The 25,638-nt window shown below is 42.8% G+C and overlaps 1 protein-coding gene and 1 long non-coding RNA gene across 2 annotated transcripts; both read right to left on the minus strand.

Moving 5' to 3' along the window:
• Window positions 1-3,292: 3,292 nt before the first annotated feature.
• LOC116660193 lies at window positions 3,293-24,993 on the minus strand. The gene is made up of 3 exons (XR_004315586.1): window positions 24,901-24,993; window positions 11,896-11,900; window positions 3,293-3,303 (listed from the first exon to the last, which is right to left on the minus strand). It is a non-coding gene; the product is annotated as an uncharacterized LOC116660193 (long non-coding RNA).
• On the minus strand, window positions 20,149-21,353 carry LOC102505606 (60S ribosomal protein L7a-like). The gene is made up of 2 exons (XM_032468954.1): window positions 21,349-21,353; window positions 20,149-21,048 (listed from the first exon to the last, which is right to left on the minus strand). Exon 2 carries the CDS (start codon window positions 21,017-21,019, stop codon window positions 20,336-20,338), a length of 684 nt encoding a protein of 227 aa, XP_032324845.1. The 5' UTR covers window positions 21,020-21,048; window positions 21,349-21,353; the 3' UTR covers window positions 20,149-20,335.
• Window positions 24,994-25,638: the final 645 nt, after the last annotated feature.

The following is a 25,638-nucleotide window of genomic DNA, read 5'->3' on the forward strand; positions in this document are numbered from 1 at the left end:
CTCACAGACATAGAAAACAATCTTGTGGTTACCAAAGGGGAAAGGTGGAGGGAGGAATAAATTAGGAGTTTGGGATTGACATATACACGCTCCTATATACAAAATAGATAAACAACAAGGACCTACTGTATAACACAGGGAACTATATTCAACATCTTGTAATAATCTACAGTGGAAAAGAGTCTGAAAAAGACTAAATGTATATATATATGTATAACTGATTCACTTTGCTGTACACCTGAAACTAACACAACATTGTAAATCAACTATACTACAATAACAAAATAAATTTTAAAAAGTCGCCCCATTAACGTCAATTCCCAGGGTTTCAGCAGCTCAGTGCCAGAAAGGGGAATGAAGACCAGATATATTTTGTCTATTATATTGCAATATTACATGCACACACAGTGACCTGTTCAGCTAGTCTTTCCTTCTCTGACTGTCTCCTATTTGGGCTTTAAGGCACCTGCTTTATTTTTTGGTTAGTGTCACTGCTAAAGTGGATCCTTGCGTTCACGGGGCTGAAATTGTACTTACATCCTTCCCATTGCCTGACTCCATTCCAGACGAAGCCCCTTCACCCCAGGGAGTTCATTTCTTGTTTCCATCCTTATCCCTGTCTTTTTAGGTGCCCCCGACACTTTCATTCCACCTTACTTCCTTCTGCCCTGTCTTCTCCGTCCCTTCTCTCCAAACCGCCTCAGCCACCAATGCAATTATTTTCCTTTTTATTATGAAAAATTTTGAACGCATCAAAGTAGAATGTATATATGACTTATTAAAATACAAGGATATTTTACTATATATTCACAGGAACATTATCACACCTTAGAAAACAGAAGCCAAATAATTTTATTAATGTCATTTTTTATCCAGTCCATATTAAATATGTTTTTATGTTTAGTTTGTCAGGACCAGACTCCAAATAAGATCCACATGTTGAGTTCGGTCTTCTTGATCACTAGACCCTCTTCCCCAGTTCACTTTTCCAAGACAAGTTCTGATCACTGGGTTTATAGTATCCTCTTTTTATCTCCCTTTGGGAAGAGTGTTGAAAATGGGCTATACTGTACATTTCAGGTTCTAGGCACCATCCTTTTACAGAAGGTGCAGAACCAGCATGACTCAGCACAAGAAACAGAGCACAGGGTTAGAGCTGAAGGAACAGATCTCATATGGAGTCAGATTTGTTCTTCCTTGTTCCGTATGTTTAATGTGTCTCATCATCTATTTGCATCTCTGAATTTCCTCTATCCTCCTTGGTCTGTGTCTCTCAGTTGATAGAGTTGAATTAGACATCTTTAAACAACACAGCCAACATATATGGCATCATGTACTACAATTCTTGTATGAGGTGAGCCTGGACGTTCCACGATCCCTTAACCTTCCTCCCATTCTCGGATTGAGGCAAGGAAGCTTAAGGGGAGGAACGGAGACCAGGTTCAGACATCAGAAACAGACAAGCATCCAGGCCCACACTCCAAAATGTATTTTTTGAATACATTTGGAAGCAAAAAGAATATCAGTGCATGTCAACCTTTTGCAGGCCACATGGTGCAGTGAAAAAAGGCCAGACTGACCCGTTGAAAGCCTGATGTTTCCATTTGACTGAGTAACGCGGCCCTGGGAGAATTGCTTAAACTTTCTAATCCTTTTTCCCCTAGTGTATGAAGTAAGAATAGAATCGTCTTCTCTAATTATATGAGAAAAGGCATGCAAAGTGTTAATAGTCTTCCCCCAAAAAAATGTGCTAATTTTCTAGACTGGTCCTAAGCTGAGACTGAAATGTGAGTTCTGTCGTTTTTCCACACACTTCGTCTCATGTCCTCATTCTAGGCTTCAAATTGTCCCCAAGCCAATGGTGTTCACTGTCCCCCCAGACTCCAGCTGTGATTTTGACTCAGGGTGGTGACAGGGGATGATGCTCTGGGTCTGGGGACCCCAGCCGTGAGGGGGGTAGGCACTGCTCGGCCACTGGCACTGTTAGCTGCTTTGAGTGAGGTCTCTTTCTGGGATGTTTCATTCGAGACCAAGAGCTCTTCAAAGAAGGACACAATAAATTGTGCTCGGGCTGACAGCCACAGCTGCCAAGGGCAGAGTTGCACACGGCGGGCCTTCTTGCTCTTTTAGAAGCACGCTGAGCCCCTGGGGTAATGTTTCCCGTAAGTGTGGGTGTTAAAATGGTTTGTTTTGGTGTTGTTTTTGATACGTGCAACTCCTTCCAGAGGCGAAGACACGCAGAGCCCTGCCAGAAAGTCATCACAGAGGAATAAATAATATCATAACCACATCCTGAGGCCCAGCAGTCATTCCCCACACTCTCAGCCCCCGACGCCCCTTCTCTGGACTCCAGCTCCAAACTTGCAGAAGTCTGAGCAAAGCAGGCGCTGGGCGGGAGAATGTTCCAAAGCTGTCTTGGCTCAGCGGGGGCCCGCCCATGCGAGGACGGGGAGACGTCCAAGGTAAACAGGCGGCGTTATCACTCCAGACTGTCTTGGCACAAACAGCCCGTTTCCAGCCCCGAAACATAGTTTCAGGGGATGATGGACAATGAGGCACGGAGTAAACACGAGCACTTTGCAGGTGCCCTGTTCCTTTGTGTCCGCCAACCAGATGTTCTCTGGGACTTGCTCTTTGGCTCTTGGGGCTCCCTGAGCTGAACAGAAATGTCTCTCCTTCTTGCCCTCTTCAAGGAAATAAAGCAAGGTTCTCGCGGGAGCGTTCCCCAAGTGAGCTGTAGATTTCACTTGCAAACTATTAATCTATTTGTGTCAATTTCTTTCTCCCCGGGCTCCGCCCCACCACCCCAACCTGGATTTGGCCAAGAAACACCAGTCAAAATAAACATATAAATCTTGACCTTTAAGAAAAGTAACTACTATAGCAGAGCTATAAAATTTACCCTGGGGAACTCAGGCTGTAAAATTCATGCCCGTGTCCTTGTGCTCCGGTTTGGCATGGGGTGCAGTGGGCACAGAACACTCTCGAAACCAAGGCCAAAGTGGGAAGGTGCCAGTGCTATTTCTACAGCTCCTGGTCAAGACGTCCGGCCTGCTGGGGACACTCAGGGATATTTGGACGGCATGTTCTCTCTGTCTTTTTTGGCCAAGTGTGCTGGGCATCAGTGGGTCAGCCTGCAGAAAGCTGAGTGTTTCTAGACTGTCTGACAGGTTGAGGGAGGCAGTGAAGTGGATGAACTCCGGTTTAGGAACTGAGACTCCTTCGAAAGCCACTCTGAAGTTCAAGCTCACGTGTCATTAGCCTAGAAAGGCCTCACCTGGTTCTTGCTGAACAAGTCTTGGTCTGAGCTTTGAAATGGTTTGACCATAGCTGGGGGAAGGTTACAAGAGGCCCCTTTTGCTGTCAAGCCTTAGAATTTCTGGGGGCAGAGAGGAGGTCCTCATTCTTTCATGCTAGTTTTCCCTAGTGTGGGAGTGGCATCATTACCACCCAGACACTGAGTCTTCATGTCATCCATGCTTTGTAGGGTATCTCTAGGATGGGGCAACTGGGGCTGCCCAGGCATCCTGCCTGTCTGGAATAGCCCAGGCTTTCCTTAGCTCATGGTAGAAGGAGATGGTCCTAGAAGCTTAAACTTTGATTATGGAAAATGCACACAGTGTGGGCAGCTGCACAAGAAATTCAGTGTCACGCGTACTGTGTATGTCTCAAAGCACTGTAGTTGTAAGGTCTTATTTGTGATCTTATTTGATCCTAATTAATAGCACCGTATGTTCTCATAAGTAGTTGTGGTTTGTAAAACAGTTTGGCTGCCTTTATTCAGGACAAATCTATGAGGCAGGTGGCATGAAGCCCCCTTTACAGGTGAATTAACTTGGTCTCAGTGAGTGTATGTGATTTGCCCGAAGTAATCTGCGAGTCAATAGCAAAACCAGACTCCAACTTTAACCTCTTAACTCAAAATCTGGTGCTTTTCCCAGCAGGCTGGGCCTTCAGTGGGGTAAGTGCCACTGATCACATGCTATAGATGAAGACATTGATCAGATATTAAACTACTTTGTCTACAAAAAGTAGTTTAGACAGAGTCTGAGAAAAAACCTGCTTTTCTTGACTCCTCATCTGATGCGCTTTCTGGGTCTTCAGGAAGCTGCGAAGGGGGACTCTGAGAAACTGGGAGAGATTTTGTGATCATAGGAGAAGACATCCAACAGAAATCCTACCTTTGAAGTAATTATAAATTTATAGTGTGTATATCATCATAATACACACAATAAAATAGCAAAAAAACCCACCCTCTACTATTCATCTATTCCATTTATTGACCCTGTTGTCCAACTCTCTGTATTATTAAAATATTTGTGCATGGAATGTGTCTAACCTGTGACATCAGTCATTTTGTTTTCAAGATGTGATGGGCATTGCACTTGACTTTCCCATCTACTGACAGAGGTGATGGGGTCAGTCACAGCCTTGCAATTTGTTTTCAAGGAGATATATTTGTTTTCCTTTTTAATTAGAGTTCGATGGACGAGATCCACTCTAGACTGACAGAGAACATGGTAACTTAGGAATTAATTCTGCCACCTTAAGGGGAACTTGCATCCCGTCCTGTTCATGTGTATTCAGACAGAAGAACACACCCATCGGAGATGCAGTAACTCCATGGGACGGGACTTGGTTGGCGGGATGTTGGCTGTTAGGTTTGCGTGGACATCACCCTGTGGGCTTTCCCAGTGAAAGATCACATGGCATTTCATTCCTAAGCTGCAGACCCCTCCACCCCAGGCCAGGTCAAGGGCCGCTGCTGCAGGCCTTCTCTGACACCCTGCACTTATTATTATTTTTAACATTTTTTGATTGAGTTATAGTCATTTTATAATGTTGTGTCAAATTCCAGTGTAGAGCAAAATTTTTCAGTTATACATGAACATACATATATTCATTGTCATACTCTTTTTCGCTGTGAGCTACCACAAGATCTTGTACACACTTCCCTGTGCTATACAGTATAATCTTGTTTATCTAGTCTACATATGCCTGTCAGTATCTACAAATTTTGAAATTCCGGTCTTTCCCTTCCCACCCCCTGCCTCCTTGGCAACCACAAGTTTGTATTCTCTGTCTATGAGTCTGTTTCTGTTTTGTATTTATGTTTTTTTTTTTTGTGTGTGTGTGTTTTTTAGATGCCACATATGAGCAATTTCATATGGTATTTTTCTTTCTCTTTCTGGCTTACTTCACTTAGAATGACATTTTCCAGGGACATCCATGTTGCTGCAAATGGCATTATGTTGTTGGTTTTTATGGCTGAATAGTATTCCATTGTATAAATATACCACCTCTTCTCTATCCAGTCATCTGTTGATGGGCATTTAGGCTGTTTCCAACCTGCACTTATTATATTGTTTGCTCAACTCTACTGTCCAACCCTTATTTGTCTATTTTCATTGTTCTTCATAATCTAAGGGTCTAACATGGTGCTTGACCATCCCACAGGGACTGATGTAAGTAGTTGAATACATACCTGGAGGAATGACAAGTGAACCTTAAACATGGCCCGTGGTGATCTCCTGTGTCTCTGTAGGCTGAACATTTCAATGTTCACTCAAAATTTAGCCCGACCTGGAGGGCTATTGTGTTAAACTCTCTAAGCAAAATGAAATAGCTCTTTGCGTGTTGATATAGTTGACCTTGGGCCAAACTTTAATTTTCTGAACCTGTCTAAAAGCACCCCCATTGGTGACCGAATTAAGCCCAAATTCCTTCTCTTGCTCGTACCCAGTGTTGCGATGTGGAGTCAGGTCATCTGTCCCACGCACGTTGCTGTCCAGCACTCCTGGCCTGACTCTCCACGCACTCTTGTTCCTCTGCCTCTTTGCATGACTTCCTCTCAATCAGGAATACCCTTCCTCCATCTCTTTTGCTTGGGAAGCTCCCCACATATTTGGGAACCCAAATCAAACGCCACCTCCTTTTCTTCCTCAAAACTTTAAAAATCTCTCCCCGTCCTCCCCACCTTTTGCTGGTAACCTTTTATAGCATTTTGTTTATGTCATATTTATTGTGTTGCTCACTGTTTACCTGGAATTACTAGAAATCCTTGCCTCTTTATGGGCAGGCTGCTCTGTTCAATTAATTTGGTTATCCCTCGAACCTGGGAAATCTTTGTTGGATGAGCAACTGACTGAATGAATGCACGGGTGAGAGAGAAATATGTGTAGAATGGCTAGGATGCATTTTTAATTTATGAAAGATGGTGAGGATAGTTTATCCATAATCTGAGATCAACAGACATTCCTAACATGACCTACTGGGTGACAGGCTTCTGGGAAAGCGGCCACTCAGATCAGTCCCTGACAAATATTAGGTGTTCAGTAACGTTTTGTTGACTGAATGAAATAAATGAATGAACATGCGTTCTGAGATTCTCATGCAATTATGTAGGTTGACCTTTGGCTTCATTTATCTTACATTTGGTGATCTTTTATTACATGCCCTATGCATTTCTTCTCTCTGTCCCTGTTTAATTCCTAAGCAGTGGACGCTAATGCCCTTATGATATATTGTGAAAGATGATACAGAGAAGTTTAGAAACTTTGTGAAATATGGTACCAAGTAAAGGCTCACTGGTTATTTTAAAAATTGTCTTTCCTTCCTTGGGTTTCTAGCATCCGAGATCATTAAAAATAGATAGCATTTTAGACCATTTTAAACACCTATCTTGCTTTATTTCCACCATTTATTTTGCTATTTCTTTCTGTGGTTCTTTGAGGTTGAAGAGAGAAACCTCAAGGTCACTTACAATATCAGAAGGTTTCACTGCTCAGGGCCCATGTTTCTATTTGTAGATTGCTTTATTCTCAACATTTTGCAGCTTTTTATAAAAAGAAGGTTTGCAAAACAGTCATTTATACTTAAAACTTTGGATTCTAAAACTTGAAACTCAGATTAATGGGGCCAGTCTAGTGTCATTTGGATTTAAAATGTGAGGAGAAATTGGGAATGATGCTCTTCGTTACCTCAGGAATGTAGCTACACCTCTTCTCCCAAGACAAACATTTATTGAGCACCTGCCATGTGCCAAGTACACATAGTCATGGATGAAGGGTTCAGGCTGTCAAAAAAGTTTAATGCTTTTTATTACAGATTTTATGGTTAACAATTCAAGTTCAGTTCATGCTTTCTAACTATGTAAGTTTTATGTGTGTATAATCAATCGTAAAAATGTTTATTGTTTTTATGAGTGACAACATACTTAATAAATATCTGTTGAGTGAATAAATGATTGACAAGTAAAAAAATAAAATGTGGAAAGCATATTCAGCTGGATGAACTATCTCACTAAGGAGGTCAAATTCAAGTCGTTTATTGATGTTAACATCTCACCAGCAACTAAACAGCAGACAGCAGTTTCACTTCTGATCCTAATAATCTCTCTTTTTAGTAATCCATCTGGGACCAGACTGAAAAATCCTCTCCCTCCAGCATCAGTGCAGCTCAGCCCCATCTCCTGCGTCTTATTTCCTTACTCGCTTTGATTTGCTTCCTTGGAGCATTGTATCCACATCTATTTCCTTCCTAGGTTGCAAGTTTCTTTGAAATAGGAACTTCCTCCTTCATCTTCTCCCCACCTTGATGCCTACTGTGATGTGTCATGAATGTCTGTTGAATAAATCCAGACTTTCTCAAAAGAATAACAGAGCCCACCCACAAAACACCAAAGACAGAGATTTCAGCCTGTTGGCATTTTAATTAATTAATTAATTAATCTATCTATTTATTTATTTATATTGAAGTACAGTCAGTTTACATGATGTCAATTTCTGGTGTACAGCATAATGTTTCAGTCATAACACATACATGCAGATATTCCTTTCCATATTCTTTTTCATTGCAGGTTACTATATGATATTGAACGTCGTTCCCTGTGCTACACAGTAGAAACTTGTTGTTGATCTATTTTATATGTAGAATTTAGTATATGCAAATCTTAAATTCCCAATTTATCCCTTCCCACCCCTTTGGCCCCTGGTAATCGTAAGTTTGTTCCTACGTCTGTGAGTCTGTTTCTGTCTTGTTAATAAGTTCATTTATGTCTAAAATACCATAAGCTGTCACTCATATGTGGAATCTGTTGACATTTTTATTCTGCTGCATCTTGTCCACACCTTCTATTTTCCCCTCCCTCCTGCCTCCCTTTTTCTCCTGGCAGGACCCTTAATGTACACTTGCTAAAAGAACAAACACGTTGAGTGGCTGAGTCATTGATTGGATCTCAGGGAGTGAGGAAACATGCCTGGAGCAGGGTTGGGGGGGGGCCTGCTTCCTCTTCTCCAGGCTTCAGGCACGAGGCTGCTGGTGCAAAGCCCCTTGTGAAAGCTTGCATGCTGGACAAGTTGCAAAGGAGCACGCGTTCAGTTTTGCCCTGAGGCAGTGTCTGAAATCAATACCCAACACACACAAGGCAGCGAAGGCTGGGAGGCTGGCAGGGCTGCCTCTGACATTTCAGGAGTGTCTCAGCGGTTCCCTGGGGTGATGGTCTGGCCTCGTTCAAGCCCGTGTGGTGCTGGGCAGGGGGAGCCTGAGCTGTTCTCTTCAGACAGCCCAGAGCAGTTTTTGATTCGTGTGAGCCAGTGGAAGGAAAGACCTTCTACCCTTGGCTTGTGTCCTAGCAGGGCCTGTTTTAATTCACTGAATTGATTTGTAGGGCTGATGTCATTTTACAAAGTGATTCATTTGGTGGCTGGGCAAGAGAAATGAAGAAAAATGAGCCATTCTTGATGGATTCCTGAGGCTGACCCATGCAAGAGGTAGGTGTCTGTCCTCATCAGTTGGCCAGGGCGTGGACGAGGTCCTGGCATACCTTCTCTGAGACAGCATGTGCAGTGTCCAGCCCAGTGCCTGGCGGAGCGCCGTGCTCCTGGATCTTAGAGCCGTTCTCCACTGTTGTCACCTCTAAGTCTCTTCTTGGAATTAATATAGATGTGAATCCATTTTTTTTTTTAATGGAAATACTGGGTACTGAACTCAGGACCTCGTGCATACTAACCACACACTGTACCACTGAGCTATTGCCCTCCCCAGATGCATATCCATTTTAAGCAAGCTTCACATAAAGGCCATGTATATGTCTGTGATAGGGAGCTATTTTTGACACTTCTCATTCATTGGGCCCATTAGCATCCAATTATCCTTGTTGGGGTATCAACTCTTCTCCCTGATCCCTCTCTTCCTGCAACCCCCCAACACCCCCAATTGTTTATCTGATGTGTCCTGAGGCTCATCTCTCTCTTGACATATGGTAACAGGGCATCATAATTGGCCTTTCTGTCCCCAGATTCTTCTGTCTCCTCTTAAGGACCTCCTCTGCTTTCAGAGTCCTCATTCTAACACAGAAAGGATCATCTTCATTTCCAGGTAGACTTGCTGATGCTTTTCATTATCACCTGTAGAGCATTTCCCAAAATACTTGAATTGGGCCACTGCACCTTTGCCTCAGCCCACATATCAAACCCTGTCTCTAGCCTCTCCTTTCTTTTCCAGGAATGCAGGACTGTTTGTCCCATCTCAGACATCACTGTACTGTTAACTCACTTGTAAGACAAGCTCCTCTCCATCTGTCAAGACTCTGCTCAAACACCATTTCATTTCCGGAGCTCTCCATGTTTCCTACACAAAGAATTAATCATTCTACCCGCTTCTGATCCCTCTTACTGTTTCATGTCCCTTTGCAGTAACATGTACCATTCAGTGTTATTTTACTATCGATATTTATTTTCATAAAATCTTTCATAAAATCACTGCGAAGCTGTGAAGGCAGGAACTTTAATTTATGTTTGAATTTCTCTGCCCACTGTGGTGCCTGTTAGCTGTCTAGGGGTGCTTTGACAAAAGTCGAGCTAGTTTTCAAATTCAATGCATCCCTTGGATTTGACCACTCATAAATATGACATATTGACATATTGGTATTTATCGGTTGTTACTACTACTCTGGAGGTTGGCTATAGATACCATGCCATCTTAAAAATCAGATCCTGTTGGATCCTGACATTAAACGATTCTTAATAGGCTTCTGATCCGTGCACTTCTTTTTGTTTACAACAGCACCTCTTAAATTTTTTGCTTCTCAGAATTCTGGACCCTGATGCATGCAAAATTCTGCATATATTAGTAAAGTGTCCATCGACTTCCCAAAGTCTATCCAAGAGACAGACTTACTTAGAAATCTCTGATGGAGAATAATCTTTTAGAAAGACAACTCCATCCTTGATTTTCCTACTTGGTGACTTATATGTGGGAAAGACAGGCTTATAAATGGGGAAGCCAGGTCTCATGATTTGTATTTTCATTACTTGGGAGCAGCCTGAGACTAATTGGTCAGGCACTGAAATCAGCACGATCCTCAGGTGGTTGTATGTTTCCACAGGACTGGTTTGAGTCATTCATTTCCATGGTTACTTGGTGGCAAGAAAAACCCACAGTCTCTTCATATCCATTATCCATATGTATTGATGCATAACTCCCAGTGGGTATGCACCCAGGCTGTGGAGTCAGAGTGCCTGGGTTTCAATCCTGGCTCCATCAAGGAGTGTGACCTTCGGCAAGTTACTTAAATTCTTTCATCTTCTGTTTCCTCATCTGTAACATGGGAATGATACAAATTGCCTTGGGGGACAAGATCACAACATGACCCATCATAGAACATCAAAAGGTTTATGCAGAAGGCTTGGCTTGGTGGCTGGTGCAGCCTGAAAAAAATTAGCTACTTACTATGACTACTTTTATTTGGTACTCTCTTTTATTTGATGCATTAAGAGTTGGCTCTCCTAGACTTGGCTTTCATTTACTTTTTGTACCTTTGATAAGTGTTAATATTCGGTGGAAGGGAATGTTGTGATTTTGAAAGATCAAAATTGCCATTCTTCAAATGAACACACATTCTATACGCCAAGTAATTTTAGGGATGAAAATTCGGGAGGCAAAAAGGACAACCATTAACGTAGAGTCCAAGACTTGTTAAATTTTAAGAAGTTAGGATGAGAAAGTTATTTGAAGTGTTTGTCTGATGTCTTGTATTTTCTTGAAGGACAAAAGTAACTATATATGTTAGTAAGTGATTATTGTCTAATTCTTTCAGTTTTCTCTTAATCCTTTGGATTGCCCAGTAGGGAACAGGAGGTAAAGAGATATTCTAGCCTTAGTTCTCTTAGAAGTTAGAAACTGACTGAAAAAAATATATTCAAATTGGTATTTAAACAGTTTTGAATATGTATCTTGTGCCAACCTCCGCCCTTGTGTGGAATGTCTGCATTTTCATAAATCTGTGAGACGGGTCTTATTACTTGATTTTAGAGGTGAGAAAATTAAGGTCTGGGGAGGTTAAAAAGCTTATATTTCAAAAAGACACTTTTTCTACTGAATGGATGTTAATTTGGACTTTTGTCTGGTTTTACTGATTTCAGGTGAGCTGGATTGAGGGAGGACTGAGTCACCGGCACGGTAGATGAGGTGTTCTCTCGTTTGAACAGCAGGGCTTTTAGAGCCCGCTTTGCTGGGAGAAAACACTCCTTTGAATGCTGCTTTTTGCTTAGAGCAGCAATCGTCATGTTAAACGCTTCTGATCTGGCTGCAGTAGCAACAACATGCCCCCCCCAAATATCAAGGAAGGAGAAGCCCGTGGCGAATTGCCTCCACTTCTCAGCCCAAGCCGACCTGTGACTGAGGTTGTATCAAATTCTGCTCCACACCCCTTCAGTGGGGTTTAGAGACTGTCCCTTGAGGGTAATCGCTTTAAAACAACATCATTTGCCTAAATATTCGTTTGACACTATCCTACTCTTTGTTATTATTGAAGTATTTGAAAAGGTGGCTTTCTATAATGGAATTAGAGGCATTTTTATTTGTGTGTGTTGGGTGAGATCAGTGATTCTCAACCAGGACTCAGTTTAGCCCCTCAGGGGACATGTGTCAATGTCTGGAGACATTTTTGTTTGTCCACAGCTGGGGGCTGCTCCTAGTGGGTAGAGCCAAGAGATTCTGCTAAGCATCCTGCAATGCACAGAACAACCCCACCCCCTCCCACCCCCACGGCAACAGAAAATTATCCGGTCCAAAAGGTCAACAGCACCAAGAAACACCGGGTTAAATTAAATTGCCATCACATCTCTTCCATATTTCTAATCAGAGCCCACTTAAAAATATTTCTTCCTTCCAGCACCAGCAGAGTTAATGTGTTGAATTCTGTGGCTTTGTCTCAACTCCCAAGTCTGAGATGATCAATGCCTCAAATTTTCTCCTTGCTGTCAGTTATTGACTTTTTCTCAATCTCTGGTATCCAAGCTCTTGTGGCTGAGGGATGCTTGCAGGATGATGCGGGGGCTGAAGGAGTGCTTGCACCATCTTCTACCTCCTGAAATGTGCCTTTAACTAGATAGAGAAAAATTATCTAATAAAATCAATTTACCACGAGGCCAATGAAGAGATTCAGGAGACAGGAATAGATGATCTTGCTGATAAGAATTAGAAATATGACTTGAATATTTTTGAGGAAATAATTTATTTATGTGGTGGTTAAATTCCTCTCAAGTCATTTAAAAATATGATTGTTACATTCCTGAGACAAAGAATCCTCCATTTACCTGCCAACCATTCTGGGTGTTTCCCTGGCATTCCGTCTTCAGCACACTAAGTGAAATATGATGCTGGTGTGGTTATTTTGTGTCAAGTTTCAGTCTGATTTTCCAAATCATGTTTACATTCATGCATTAAGTAACAAGTTAATTTTTAAAACCATTTTTTATGTCTAATATAGTTTAACACTCTGTTAGCTCTTGAGTAATGCAAATATGAACAGAATATGGTTCTTGAGCTTGAAAAACTGATGAAGTTTAGAGAAAAGAAAGATTTTTAAGCTGATATTTATAATTAACTGGGTCAGTGCTATACAAGGAGAAGTGCAAATCTCTCTGGGAACGCACACAGGGGAAGTTATGTTTAGGAAATTGAGAAAAAATTTATGTACAGGTAATGAATATGTTGGGTATTGAAGAATGAGTAGGAGTTTTCCAGGTAGAGGAGTGACAGACAGAGGCAAGAAGATATTAACAAACATAGATTGATGTGCTGTGGCAGGAATATGATTTGAATAGGGATGAATGGCATGAGATGAAGCTGAATTGTATTCTCCCAAATATGGTGAGCTCCTTGGGGGAAGGAGATCTGCCCTATTCTTTGTATGCCTGGTGCCTGGGACAACGCCAGGCACATAGTATCTCATCCGCATTAACACCAACATCAACAAGGGATGCTTGCTCCAAGTCTGTAAGCAGAGAAATGGTATGATTAGACTTGGAGGTACCGGGAGAGGGTAGATAGGAACAGAAGTAGGAAGTCTAGTCATAAGGAAACTGTGATCAGGACTAGTGGTCATGAGGACCATGGCAGAAGAAAAGAATGGAAGAAGAGGGAGTCTGTGGATACTTGGTAGGTTAATCTAACAGAGCTTGGTGAGGGAACGATATTGAAGAGCAATGGAAGGGGTAGTTGGAGGTGCCATCGTTCATACTAAATGCAGCATATACTTAGAACAGTCTAGTTCTCAGAATGTCCTATTTGAGGAAGCACCTTCAGATGCCGTGGATAAGCAGTGCTCTGGTTGAGAAATACTGGTCTGAAGATTTGCTGGCTCACATGGCAATTGTTTCCTGTGCTTTGTCTTCAAGGACCTTGGCTACTGGTTTCTGACCCATGTTTCTTGGCTTTGGCATCTCTTGTGACCTCCCAGGATGGATCTTGGCCTCACCATCTCTTTGCCTTTCTGACCCACCACTCCCCACTTTAATCACAGACTCAAACTGTTGCCTGATCTCTAGATTCTGGTGACAGCCTAGTCCCTTGCTCTTCCCTGCACCAAACCCGTTGCCCAAGCACATCACACACAGGAAGAGGCGAGTGAATCTTTTCATCACTTTGATGATAAAGTTGGCATTCCTTTTACGTTCCAACAACTACAGAAAAGTATACAGTCTTTCTTGATATCCATGGGGAGTGGTTCCAGGGCTCCCACCTGGAGATTCCAAGATCTGTGGATGCTCAAGTCCCTTATACAAAATGGTGATGGTAAATTTGGCGTGGGTTTCATATCTGCGGCGTCAGAGGGCAGACTGTATTTTAACACAATAGCCCTAATCTATTCCCCTTCTTAACAAGATATATAAAAATTTATTAACATGTCTATTTCTACCAAATTAAGTTGTAAAAACCATTCTTGTTATTAACACTGATCTGGGATATTTTGAGGGTATAAAATCAACCCTAGCGTGCACAACAAAAAGAAACCAAATAACAAATTTTACTTTGACCAAATTTGCTGTGAGATTTACATTTCTGAGTCTCTCAAGGACCAGAGCACAGTAGTTCTGACTGCCTTCACATTTTTTAGGTTTGATGGTGCCAGTAGATTTTCTCAACATTTATACTAAAAGGAATGTACTTCGTGAATTCCTTCAGGGCAGGATGATTCTGATTTTATTTGTGGAACAGCTCCTCCTTCAGCATGGCTTGGTATAAAAGAATGCATTTGAGGTCTGCTGTGCTGTTTAAAATCAGAAAGTTTCATGCAGCAACATTGCCAAACAGCATGTTAGGGAAAGTGCACAGGCCAGTGAGATCTGGGTTGGACTTTCCAGTCTGCCATTTTCTTGATGCAAGATACTTAACTTTCTTTATGCCTCAGTTTATAAAATTAGCATCCCAGGGTTGCTGGGAGCATAAAATGAGAGAGAGTATTCAAAGTGTCAGCAGGTAGGCTCTTCGACAGAAGTTGAAGGTTCTGGCTCATGGTCTGGCTCATGGTCAAAGAACACCAAGCCACATGATTGCCCTCATCCTCTGTTAATGCATCAACAATTTAAACTAGTCAGTTCATCTGGTGCAATGTGGTCATAAAGATATATATTTTTTCCAATTTTAATCTTTTTATGCATGGAAATTGGATAGACATGGAACCCAGGGGCTTAGAGTTAATAAGAAGTAACTCAGTCCATGGCTTGCAAGGCAGAGTTGGGGCCAGGTTGTGAGGGAGAATAGACAGATGTGTTCCACCTTATTCTATCTACTGTTAACCAGCCTGTACACAGAACCAGGTTCTTCACATTTGCTTTTTGTGACCACCCTGCAAGGAGATGATACTGATCCAATTTACAGATGAAGTAAACTCAAGCTTGGAAAAGTTGAGCAACTTTCTAAGATCACATGGTCAGTCAGGATGGATAGCTGGGTTGGTTTTGTTTCAACGAAATTTCATATCGTTCTAATTTGCCACGCTGCCTTCTGGGGACTGGAAATGAGCCTACTTGCAGATACTGAAAAACATGTGGGCGTTTGACGTCTCTGCTCCCACAAGGTAGGCGGCCTGCATTGAGGGTGTCAATAAAAAGAAGGATGGATTCAGCCATGGGGGGGGGCAATCTAAGTCTTCTAGAAGGCTCTGCCTGTCATCCCCAGGATCCCTGCTCAGTCTTTGTCATCACTGTCCCCATGGGCTGTACCCTGCTTCCGGCTGAGGAAGGGTGTGAGCTTTATTGTGAGTCAATGGCACTCAGGCATCGAGGTAGGGACATGTCCTATGTTGTACCTTAATGAAAAGTTCCATACAAGCATGGTTTAGAGCAAAACCCTTATAATGGCAATTTTAAACACAAGTTAATGCTAGAAAGTGTAGATACATTCCAGACACCCATTAGCCAAGAGTTTGACTCATCAACACTGCCCAGAAATGATTTAATGTCATTGACTAAGCGTGACGTAAGTAATAAAGAAACAGCAAGAGGCTTTGTCAATCGCTCTTAACTTAAAGATGTTTGGTTGCTTTTTGTTATTGTTGTTTAGGGGGGAGTTAATTAGGTTTATTTATTTATTTTAGAGGAGGTCCTGGGGATTGAACCCAGGACCTTATGCATGCTTGAGCTGTACCCTCCCCCTTAACTTAAAGATGTTAACTCTTGGTCTGATGCACAGATAATGGCACTCAGGCAACCTAGATAAAAGCACAATGTAGAGAAAGAGGTGAATTAGGGATGAGCGTGGAGAGGAAGGCAGAGTGGTAGACGCTCTATATCCTCGTCTCCTCCAACTTCTTGGCGTCCAGAAAGGCAGAAGCAGATGGAAGGGGACAAACTGCATTTTATTCCGTCTGAAGATTGTTTCCTTTTGAAGCTTTTTTTGAGACAGAAGATAACCAATGTAGCTTCAGCCTCTTTCTATTATTAGTGTTAGTGACTCTGGGATAATATTTTTAAAAATATAGTCTACCAATGTATTTTAGTCTTCATAAATTGTGTGGTCCAAAGGGCAAGGGGTCAGTAAATGATGTTTAATATTCTTGTTACTAATGCACAACGGGCACTGGTTTGCGGGCAGTGATTGATGTTGAAAATACAGATGGGGCTACTCATCCAGGACGGTCTGAAAGTATGGGAGGTTAGGAGCAATCCTGGCTTGGCTGGTTGTAGGTGCAAGAAGAGGTGAGGGAGGGGCTTGTAGGGGGTAAAGGCAGTGATGCCTTCATGGGTGCACCATGCGAGTAAAAGTGGCATCGCATCCTGAGACAGGCCAGGCCAGCGCAAACGCAGGGACATCGTACACCCTGGGTTGGCCCCAGCTTGTCGCGTCATGGCGTGCTGGGAGTCAGTGGGGCTGCACCTTGGAAAAGGGACTGAGGGGTTATAGATGGGTGGAGCTGATTTTCTCGCAAGGAGGAATTTGTGGACCAAAAGAGCAAGTTAGAAGGAGTGAGGGTGAAATTGTCTTCCTGTGGTCCGAGAGTAACTGAGGGCAGAGACCGTGTTTACTCAGTTTTGCAGTCCCCCAAAGCCCACACAGTACCTGGTATAGATTAGGCCCTCAATTAATGTCTGTTGAAAGAATGGCTATAGATAATGGTGAATGGGCCCCAAATAATGGCGTAGGGCAGAGGGTGGTTTGGCCGCCTTGGCTGTGGTGGTCGTTAATACCACATAGAGCGGGGCACACCCAGAGGACATCAACCTGAAAACAAGGCTCAGGAGACCATGTCCAAGTTCCAGCCCTCTGTCACCTTCCATATGTGTTACAGGAATAAGGAACTTGAGGAAGGCTGGGGGATTTCCACCAGAATTCAAGGGTGACCTTTGATGTATTTCTTGGTTGAGGGCCCAGTTCTGCAGCATGAAACCCCAACACCTGACCCTCTGCTGTGGCTACATGTGATTTTTTTAAAAGAACTTAGAGATTTTAAAGTCTCACTGAGGAGGGAAAAAAAAGTCTTTAAAATGAAGGATTCATTCACAGACTATGTGTGTTATTCATTTAGTTCATCTCAGTGCCTGGGAAGGTGTAGGTTCTTAAGAAATATTAATTGAATTGAAATCATTCACTAGATGATTCTGTAGCACCTGTCGTGTGCCAGGCCATCGGGCCAGGTGCAGACTTGCTTCTTTCAAAAGGGAGCTCAGGGTCTAGTGGAGGAAACAGGCAAATAAGCAGATAATAGCCGCATGACATGGGAAGTGTCATGACGGAGCAATGAATGAGATTTTGATGGCAGTGGTACTCTTCTTCGATGTCAGAGACACTCAAATGCAGCTGAAGGCTGCCTACACATGTCTTTTACTTGGTCCTTTCAATGTTGGTCAAGCCAGCATTCAAAAAAATTTTTTTTTCATCTGTTGTCATCATTTACATATAAGTTTTATTTTCCTGTAAAATTTTGAATTACTTGCTTTCCTTGAAAATTTGGTTGCTCTGGCCCCTACTTCCGTGTGACAGTGATTTGGAGGCTGAGGGATGGAGGCTCCATTCAGATGGGATGGATGCTCCCCAAACCACTCTCTACTTGCCCCTCAACACTCAGGCTGCTGTTCATGACCACAGACAGTCATGCCCACGGTGCTGTTTCCCTGTCATAGAAATAAGGAGGGAGTGAAGTATCTTCTGTATCATCCAAACTGGAATAATGGAATAAATGGAAGATACATTGAGAGGGCACTCTGTTCTGAACAAGAAAAGGAGAGAGCGAATTTCTTTGCAGATATGAAACACACTCCTGGGTGGTTAAGGTACAGACCTGTGCAAAGTGATGTAGTTCAAGATGTCTTTATGAAATAACCACAGTAAGAACCGTGGGCCAAACTAAAAATAAAATTACCGAAATTTCAACAGGGCTTACATTTGAATGAAGATAGATTAAGATGTTATAAAGTCAGTAAGAGTGAAGATATTTGGGGGGGGGGGGCTGAAGCTTTTAAGAGATAGCAAGTTTATCAGAAAGGACTTTCTAGGTACAGTGAAATCCTGTGTCAGGAACAGAGATAAACGCACACAACTAGAAACACTGCTACTTGGTGTGTTGAGTGTCTGAGAACCAGGACCCACTTCATAGGCAGGGGTCCACGCTTAGGGCTTAATGTCCTACGGTTAAAGTCTTAAAATTCTTAATAATTTTATCTTTGAATTTGTGCTTTGCAAATGAAGTCTGATGGGACAATGGAGCAAACACCAGGTTTGGAGCCTCAACTCATGTGCGGTTCCATCCCTGGCACCTCACTGTCTCCATTCCTGGGAAGGATTCTCAGCCCACTGCTTCCCCACCTTGGTAGCCCAGGCCTTGCCTGCTCCCCATTTCCCACCTCATGACTCCTGCTATGCTCTGCCCCTAGTGGGGGCCTGGGTGTGGATGTGGGGACAGCCAGTGCTGGACGTGCATGTCCTATGGCATCTTGACGCAGGGCACAGAGGTGGCTGTCTCCACCCTGGGCTCGCAGTGCTTGGGTGCTTCTGGAGGATGACTTGGCAGGAATGACTGTCTTATCTGCCCTTAATCTGGCATGTCCTGGCCGAGAGATTGCAATGCCCATCTGCCATGAGTTGGGATGGTTAAGATCACAGTGAGAAAAGATACCCAGCTCAGCTTCCCTATTCATGGTTGGGGCTTGGCGTCTTGGTCCAGCAGCTGCTGTGGGGCGGGTCCTGGCAGTCGAGGGACCACGAACCAGCATGTAGACATGCTTGCCCAGGGAGGGGTCTGCAAGAGGCTATTGTGACTGCCTCTTCGTCACTCTGTTGGTGAAGGAGAGAGTCCCGCCCTGGGATTATTGGGATGGTGGCACACATGACACTTGACCCTAGACAGATGTGATTGACAGCAGTTATTAATCACCTGTACCCGTTCCTTCTAGGGAGGAAGACATCACATGCCACACAGAGGGGCTGCACTTGGGAACAGGGGCTGCAGGAAGCAGGCTTTGTAGTATTAAGAGGTAGAGGTGACCCTGGCTTCCACGAGAGGATGGGACTGGCTTGTTTGAATAATTCCATGGGACTGAAGCCTGCTACGTGGGAACAAGCAGGCCCTGTGCCTGGCCCCGTGATAAGGAGGGGTGTTTGGCAAGGGGACCTTATCTGCGGGAACAGAGCGGGGAGGGGAACTCATCGCTAGGACATTTGAGACCCTCCTGGCTTCAGGTGTCAAGGCAGCATGAAATGTTAAATCTTAATTTGGGGTCTCACACCATAGGGTCTACACTCACCTCATGGGTCTCCCTGTGCCTGAGGAAATGTGACATTAAACAACGAATAAAAAACATCCTGACAGGTAGAGAGAATCGTGGGAAGAGACAGAGACAGAGGGAGACTGGGGAGAAATGAAAAAGCTTTACATTTTAGTACCTTTCATGTCACTTTTTTTTTTTTGCTGTTATGTGAACAAGGGGCCTTGCATTTTCATTATGCATTGGATTCCACAAATTGTGTAGCTAGTTCTGCTGAAAATTTAGGGGAGGAGTTGTGTGAGTTAGTTACCAGGGGCCACGTTCCCACGTTATTTACTTTTGTTACCTATTTGACCCCACAGGTGTTTGAGTTTGGGGCCGTGACACATAGGATGCACCTTGAAATGAACTATGAAATGTGCTGCCTGCGAAACCCCAGCCCTTAGGTAATCCCTGGGGTGTCTCCTGGGGTACGGGGTCTCTATTCCCAACAATTATTCTGATTCTCTGTTTGATCATTGACATGTAAAGGCGAGTCATAAGGCACTGAGATGAATCCTTGATCATAGCCATTTTTAGCTACTAATTAATGCTATGGACCATCTGATCATAAACTTGCTCTCCTTTTTTAGTAGTAATTGGTAACCTAGTCCAGTGAGTCTTTTTTTTTTTTTTTTTTTTGCCTGACACAGGCTGAAGAAGAATTTTTATTACTTTTATGCACAGAAAACTTGGCAGTGTACACTTAGCCCAGTTTGGTGGCCAGTCCTTTGGCCTTTGCCCTTTCCAGCTTGGCAACATGAGCCACTGATTTTTGGACCCAGGACATTGCCTCCCCAGTGACGCCATCATGTTGGCTTCCTGATGGCTTCCACCAGCTTGGCCAGAGCTCTTTTGTCTCCCGAGTTCACTCGCGTGAAGGCAACAGTGGTGCAGGTCTCCCTGTGCACCAGGAGCCCCAGCCTGGCCGTCCCCTTGATGATGCAGTGGGGGACCCCCAGCTTCCGACACCGGGCAGGCAGGAAGACAGCCAGCTCGGTTGGGTCCACGTCGTGTGCAATCACCACCAGCTGAGCCTTCTTGTTCTCCACCAAGGTGGTGACAGTATTAACCTCTGCTCGAAGGACGGGTGGCCTCTTAGTGGGGACATCTCCTTGGCCAGCAGCATTTGTCTCAGCTCCAGGGCACCAGCAACCTCGCTTCTTCTCTTGTTTCATCTCTGGTCTGTACTTGTGGGTGAACTTAAGCAGCTGAGCAGCTGTTCCGCGGTCCAAGGCCTGGGTGAACCGGTTAATCGCGGGAGGTACTTTCAGCCGCTTATCGAGGACAGCCCTTTGCCGCTGCGGCCGGATGGAGCGGGGACATTTGACAAAGCGAGTGAGGTCCCTTTTGGGCTGGATGTCCTGTCCACTGCCAAAACTCTCGGGCCTTTCCTCAAACAGGGGATTTACCACCTTCTGGGCCTCCTGCTTCTCCACGACAGCAGGGGCGGGGGCCACCTTCTTCCCCTCCGCCTTCTTTCCCTTCGGCATCTTGAGCGGCGGGCGGAGAGCCAGTGAGTCTTAATCTGGCGGTCCCACTGTGAGTTTAAAGCCATTATTTTGATTATTGACTTTTATTTTATAAGTGCTAGGAAACAACAAGTAACTGAGCATGCTGTGAAATAGTTTTCCTCTTGCTAAGAGAATATGTTGGTTGCTGGTGAGGGACTTGGATTCAAGGGATCCTGCAGGAGCTGGGTGGGCTTTGGGTCCGTGGACCACGAGCTGTGTTTCTGTTGTGAGGCTTCTTGGGTTTGGTGGCAGGACAAGCTGTGTTACTTTCCATTTGCAAGTTGAAAAGGCCTCAGTGTTCATTAAACGGGGGAAGAAGTTAGAAAAGCCCAAATAAAATCTTAATGACTCATTGTTATGGGTGAGAATCTCAATCTGATTTATACGACCCCCCGCTTTTAAGTGAAAACCATTTTATTGCTCTCAATTACAAAGAACATTTGTAACCAACTGCTAAAAATAAAAGAAGTACGCCCTGCCAATGAGAAGTCCTCCTGGGCCTCGTTAAGGAAGAAAAAAGTTCATTTATAATTAAAATTGTTCCTCAGAGGCAAATGAACACATATGTTCTTAACCTAATTTCTCTGTGTGCATGGGAGTATGTTGTGTGTGTGTGTGTGTGTGTGTGTGTGTGTGTGTGTGCGTGCAGGTTATACAACTCCTGTGTTTGCTTACAGTATTGATTTGCATAGGGAATCCTCAAAACCATCCAGACTCAGAAGCCTATATTCTAAAATAGTGATGTCAGATCATAGAGTGGGCCCCATAAATACCACCCCCTTCCCCATCTGGGTTTTGAACCAACTGAAAAATAAGATTAAGGAATAAGGTGGGTAGAAAACAAAATACTATCCGTATGAATGGCAGAAGTGGTTACTATGAGATGCGGCTTAAGAATGAGAACCAGATGGACATCTCAGTAGTAAACCTCCAGCGTTGGCCGGGCTCACCGTTCCGGCACAGGTGGCTGGACGGGGCGGGCCTCAGCACGTTGGAAGCTGGGTGCCGACACTGACAAGGAGGGTGGAAGCCCCGGAAAGCGGTCACGCAGCTCCGCTGAGATGCGCAGAGCGTGGGAAGGAAGTGGGTAACGGAAGTAGCTTGAACACAGGACAGAGGCAGATGGACCAAGATGACAATTTTAGTGCTAACACTTCGATGAGCTGAGTCAGCCTGAGCTTAATCTCTCTGGCTTTTTCTTTCCTCGTTTTAAAAAGTAAGATCTTCTTTGCATGATTACTGTGGGGCGCGTCCTGGCATAGCCACACGTCTAATGAGTGCCGGGACTACAGAAGGTGTTCAAGAAGTGGTAGTGACTGTTCCAGAGCCAGGGGCTGTGATCACACAGATGCATTATTCAAAACTGAAATGACGGAAGTCTATGAGAGAAAAGTGACTTCAAGAATCAGTTGGAAGGAGAATGGAATTCATGGCTTTGTATCTCTGTTTGAACATCTTCACAGGGCTCGTCACCAAAGAAAGGGCCCATTCCTCAACTGTTAAGATTGTCTCTATGCAGAGCTAGGAGGAGTGGGAGACAGGGGGAGAATTTCAGATCTTTCTTCAGGGAGGTGTCATTGTTACCGTGAACTTGATCGTTGTCCGACGGGCGAGGACCACTAAGACTAGTATGAGTGGATGTTGTGCATTTGGTTCCTTGCCCTGGTTGAATACGTTATGTGCTTTGATTAACCAGAGTGGGTAAAAACAACACGGTACCTAGTGATTGGAAGTCACATGTTTTTTATCTTCCATGTGGAAGCAGATTTCCAAACCAAAACCTTTTGCTCAACTGATTCTAGGGTAATACTTGAGTGACATTATATGTTAGAACTCAGTTTCTATCTGCTACTTATAACAGAGATCTCGGTTTAAAATCCATATAAACTTGAAGTCTCCTTGGGGTAGTCCCAAGTTTTGTGCTATATTCCAGTTTTATAAATGGCTATATTTAAGCAGGAAACTGTCAGTACAATTGTTGGCTCTGTCATGTTTTTAGTAAAAGTATCAATTTATAACAATTGTAGAGAACAGGTTAAGAATAGCATGAGAAATATTTAAAGAATATTTTTAATGGAAGGGAGGTACACATATAATTTAGAAATAAAATCTTAGAGGAATTAACAGTTTAAAAAAATTCTTCAACTTTTGAAAATACAGCTTAGGACATGTAAAAACATTGATCTCTCCAGTTCCCTTTTCTCTTCCCAAATGGATTTAACTTTCTCCCATCCATCAGAAATGCCAATATTCTGCCCAGAACATGAGTAGTTTATATTATCCCCAGAAGGATCCAGTTATTTCTAATCATTCAGAAATAAAAGCAGAAATAATATTTTAAACAAAATCCCCCAGGTGACCTTAGACTGGGGCTTTGGCATTTTGCCACAATGGCTGGGTGAGAGATGATTGGTATTGAAAACATAGAAATTCAGTTTCTGAAAAATCTCAGTGAAGTGTAATGATCCCCTTTACCTCCAAATTATGCTATGAGACTCCTAGACAGTCTTGCCTCAGCAGACCAAGACCTTGATCATTGGCTTTGTGTCAATCCCTCTTTTATCTGTTAATGTATGAATTTAGTAATACAGTCACTAAGACAGCCTGGTAGGGCAGGCTTGAGCCATTCTACCAAATAAAATCTTTATGGCTTGGAAAGGGGATAAAAGTATGACGTATTCTCTTGGCATCTTATATTACGTGAGAAGATTATATATGTATGCTTACCTTGCTTTTAAATTTTTTATTATAGAAAATTTCAAATCTATATAAAGATACAGAGAATAACCTCCTCAGTCTGTATCCATCTCCAAAAGATAAAGACTTTAAAATATAGAGCCACATACGATTATCATGCTGACAAAGTGGACAGCAATACCTTAGTGCCATCCGTTATCTGTCATTATTCACATTTTCCTTTTACCCTTTATATATTATAATGTATTTTTTATTATAGGGATGCAAATAATGTTCATACAGTCCAGTTGTTAATATGCCTATTAAGTATCTTTTAATCTATTGAGAAATCCATCATTTTTTAATTTTTTCATCTTTATTAAAGTGTGATTAATTATGAATTGTATTATAACCTACAATAAACTGTGCATGTATTTGGACATATGTTAACAGCGATGAAACCGCCACAACAATCAAGATAATGAACACATCCATCACTCCCTAAAGCTTCCTGTGCCCTCTGGTAATCCCCCTCCCCTGCATACCCTGTACCCCTATCTCACGATAATCACTGTTTTGCTTTCTGTCCCTATAAGTGAGTTTGCATTCTCTATAGTTTTATACAAAAGAAATCAACTCCCTCTGTACTCTTATTTCTTTTCTTGAGGTAAAATCCACATAACATAAAATGAACCATTTTAAAGTGGACAATTCGGTGGCATTTAGTACATTTACAGTGTTGCATAACCATCACCTTTATCTAGTTCCAAAACATTTTGATTGCCCCTGAAAGAAACCTCATAGTCATTAAGCAGTTCTCTCCTTTCCCCAGTCCCTGGCCACCACTAATCTGCTTTCTGTCTCTGTGGATTTACTTATTCTAGGTATTTCGTATAAAAGGAATCATACTGTGTGGTGGCCTGTTGTGTCTGGCTTCTTTCACGTAGCATAATTCTTTTCAGGTAAATCCATGTTGTAGCATATATTAATACTGCATTCACCATTTATTTCTGAATAACAGTCCACTGAATGGATATACCACAATTTTTGTTTATTCACTCATCTGTTGGTGTACATTTGAGTTGTTTCCACACTTTGGCTCTTGTGAGTTGTTCTGTTATAAACAATCATGGACAAATCATGGTTTTGTTTGACTACCTGTTTCAATATTTTGGAGCTTATACTTAGGAGAATTGTTGGTCATATTGTAATACTATGTTTGACTGTTTTCTATAGTGGCTGCACCATTTTACATTCCCACCAGCAGTGTATGAAGATTCTAAATTCTCCACATCCTCACCAATACTTGTTATTTTCCATTAAAAAATCATGGCTATCCTAGTGGTGTGAATTGTTATTTTATTGTGGACTTCATGTGCATTTCCCTAACGGCGAATGATGTTGAGCATCTTTTTGTGTGTTGCTGGCCATGCTTACATCTTCAGAGAAATGTCTATTCAAGTCCTTTGCCCATTTTCTAATAGTGTTGTCTTTTTGTTGTTGAGTTATATGAGTTCGATATAGATCCTGGATCTTAGACACATCAGATATCTGGGCTTGCAAACATTTTCCCCCATTCTATAACTCGTCTTTTTACTTTCCTGATAGTGTCCTTTGATGTGCAAAAGTTTTTAATTTTCATCAAGGACAGTTGATCTTTTTTTTCTTTTGTTGCTTGTGCTTTCGGTATCATATCTAAAGCTCCATTGCCTAATCCAAGGTCATGAAGGACCCCTATGTTTTCTTCTAAGAGTATTATAGTTTTATCTCTTACACTTAGGTCTTTTATCTATTTTGAGTTTATTTTTGTATGTGGAGTGAAGTAAGGGTTCAACTTCATTCTTTTGCATGTGGCTATCCAGTTGTCCTAGCACCATTTGTTAAAAAGACTTTCATTCCCCCCGTTGAATGCTGTTGGCACC

Source organism: Camelus ferus, chromosome 27 (genome assembly GCF_009834535.1).
Source record: "Camelus ferus isolate YT-003-E chromosome 27, BCGSAC_Cfer_1.0, whole genome shotgun sequence".
NCBI classification, from domain to species: domain Eukaryota; kingdom Metazoa; phylum Chordata; class Mammalia; order Artiodactyla; family Camelidae; genus Camelus; species Camelus ferus.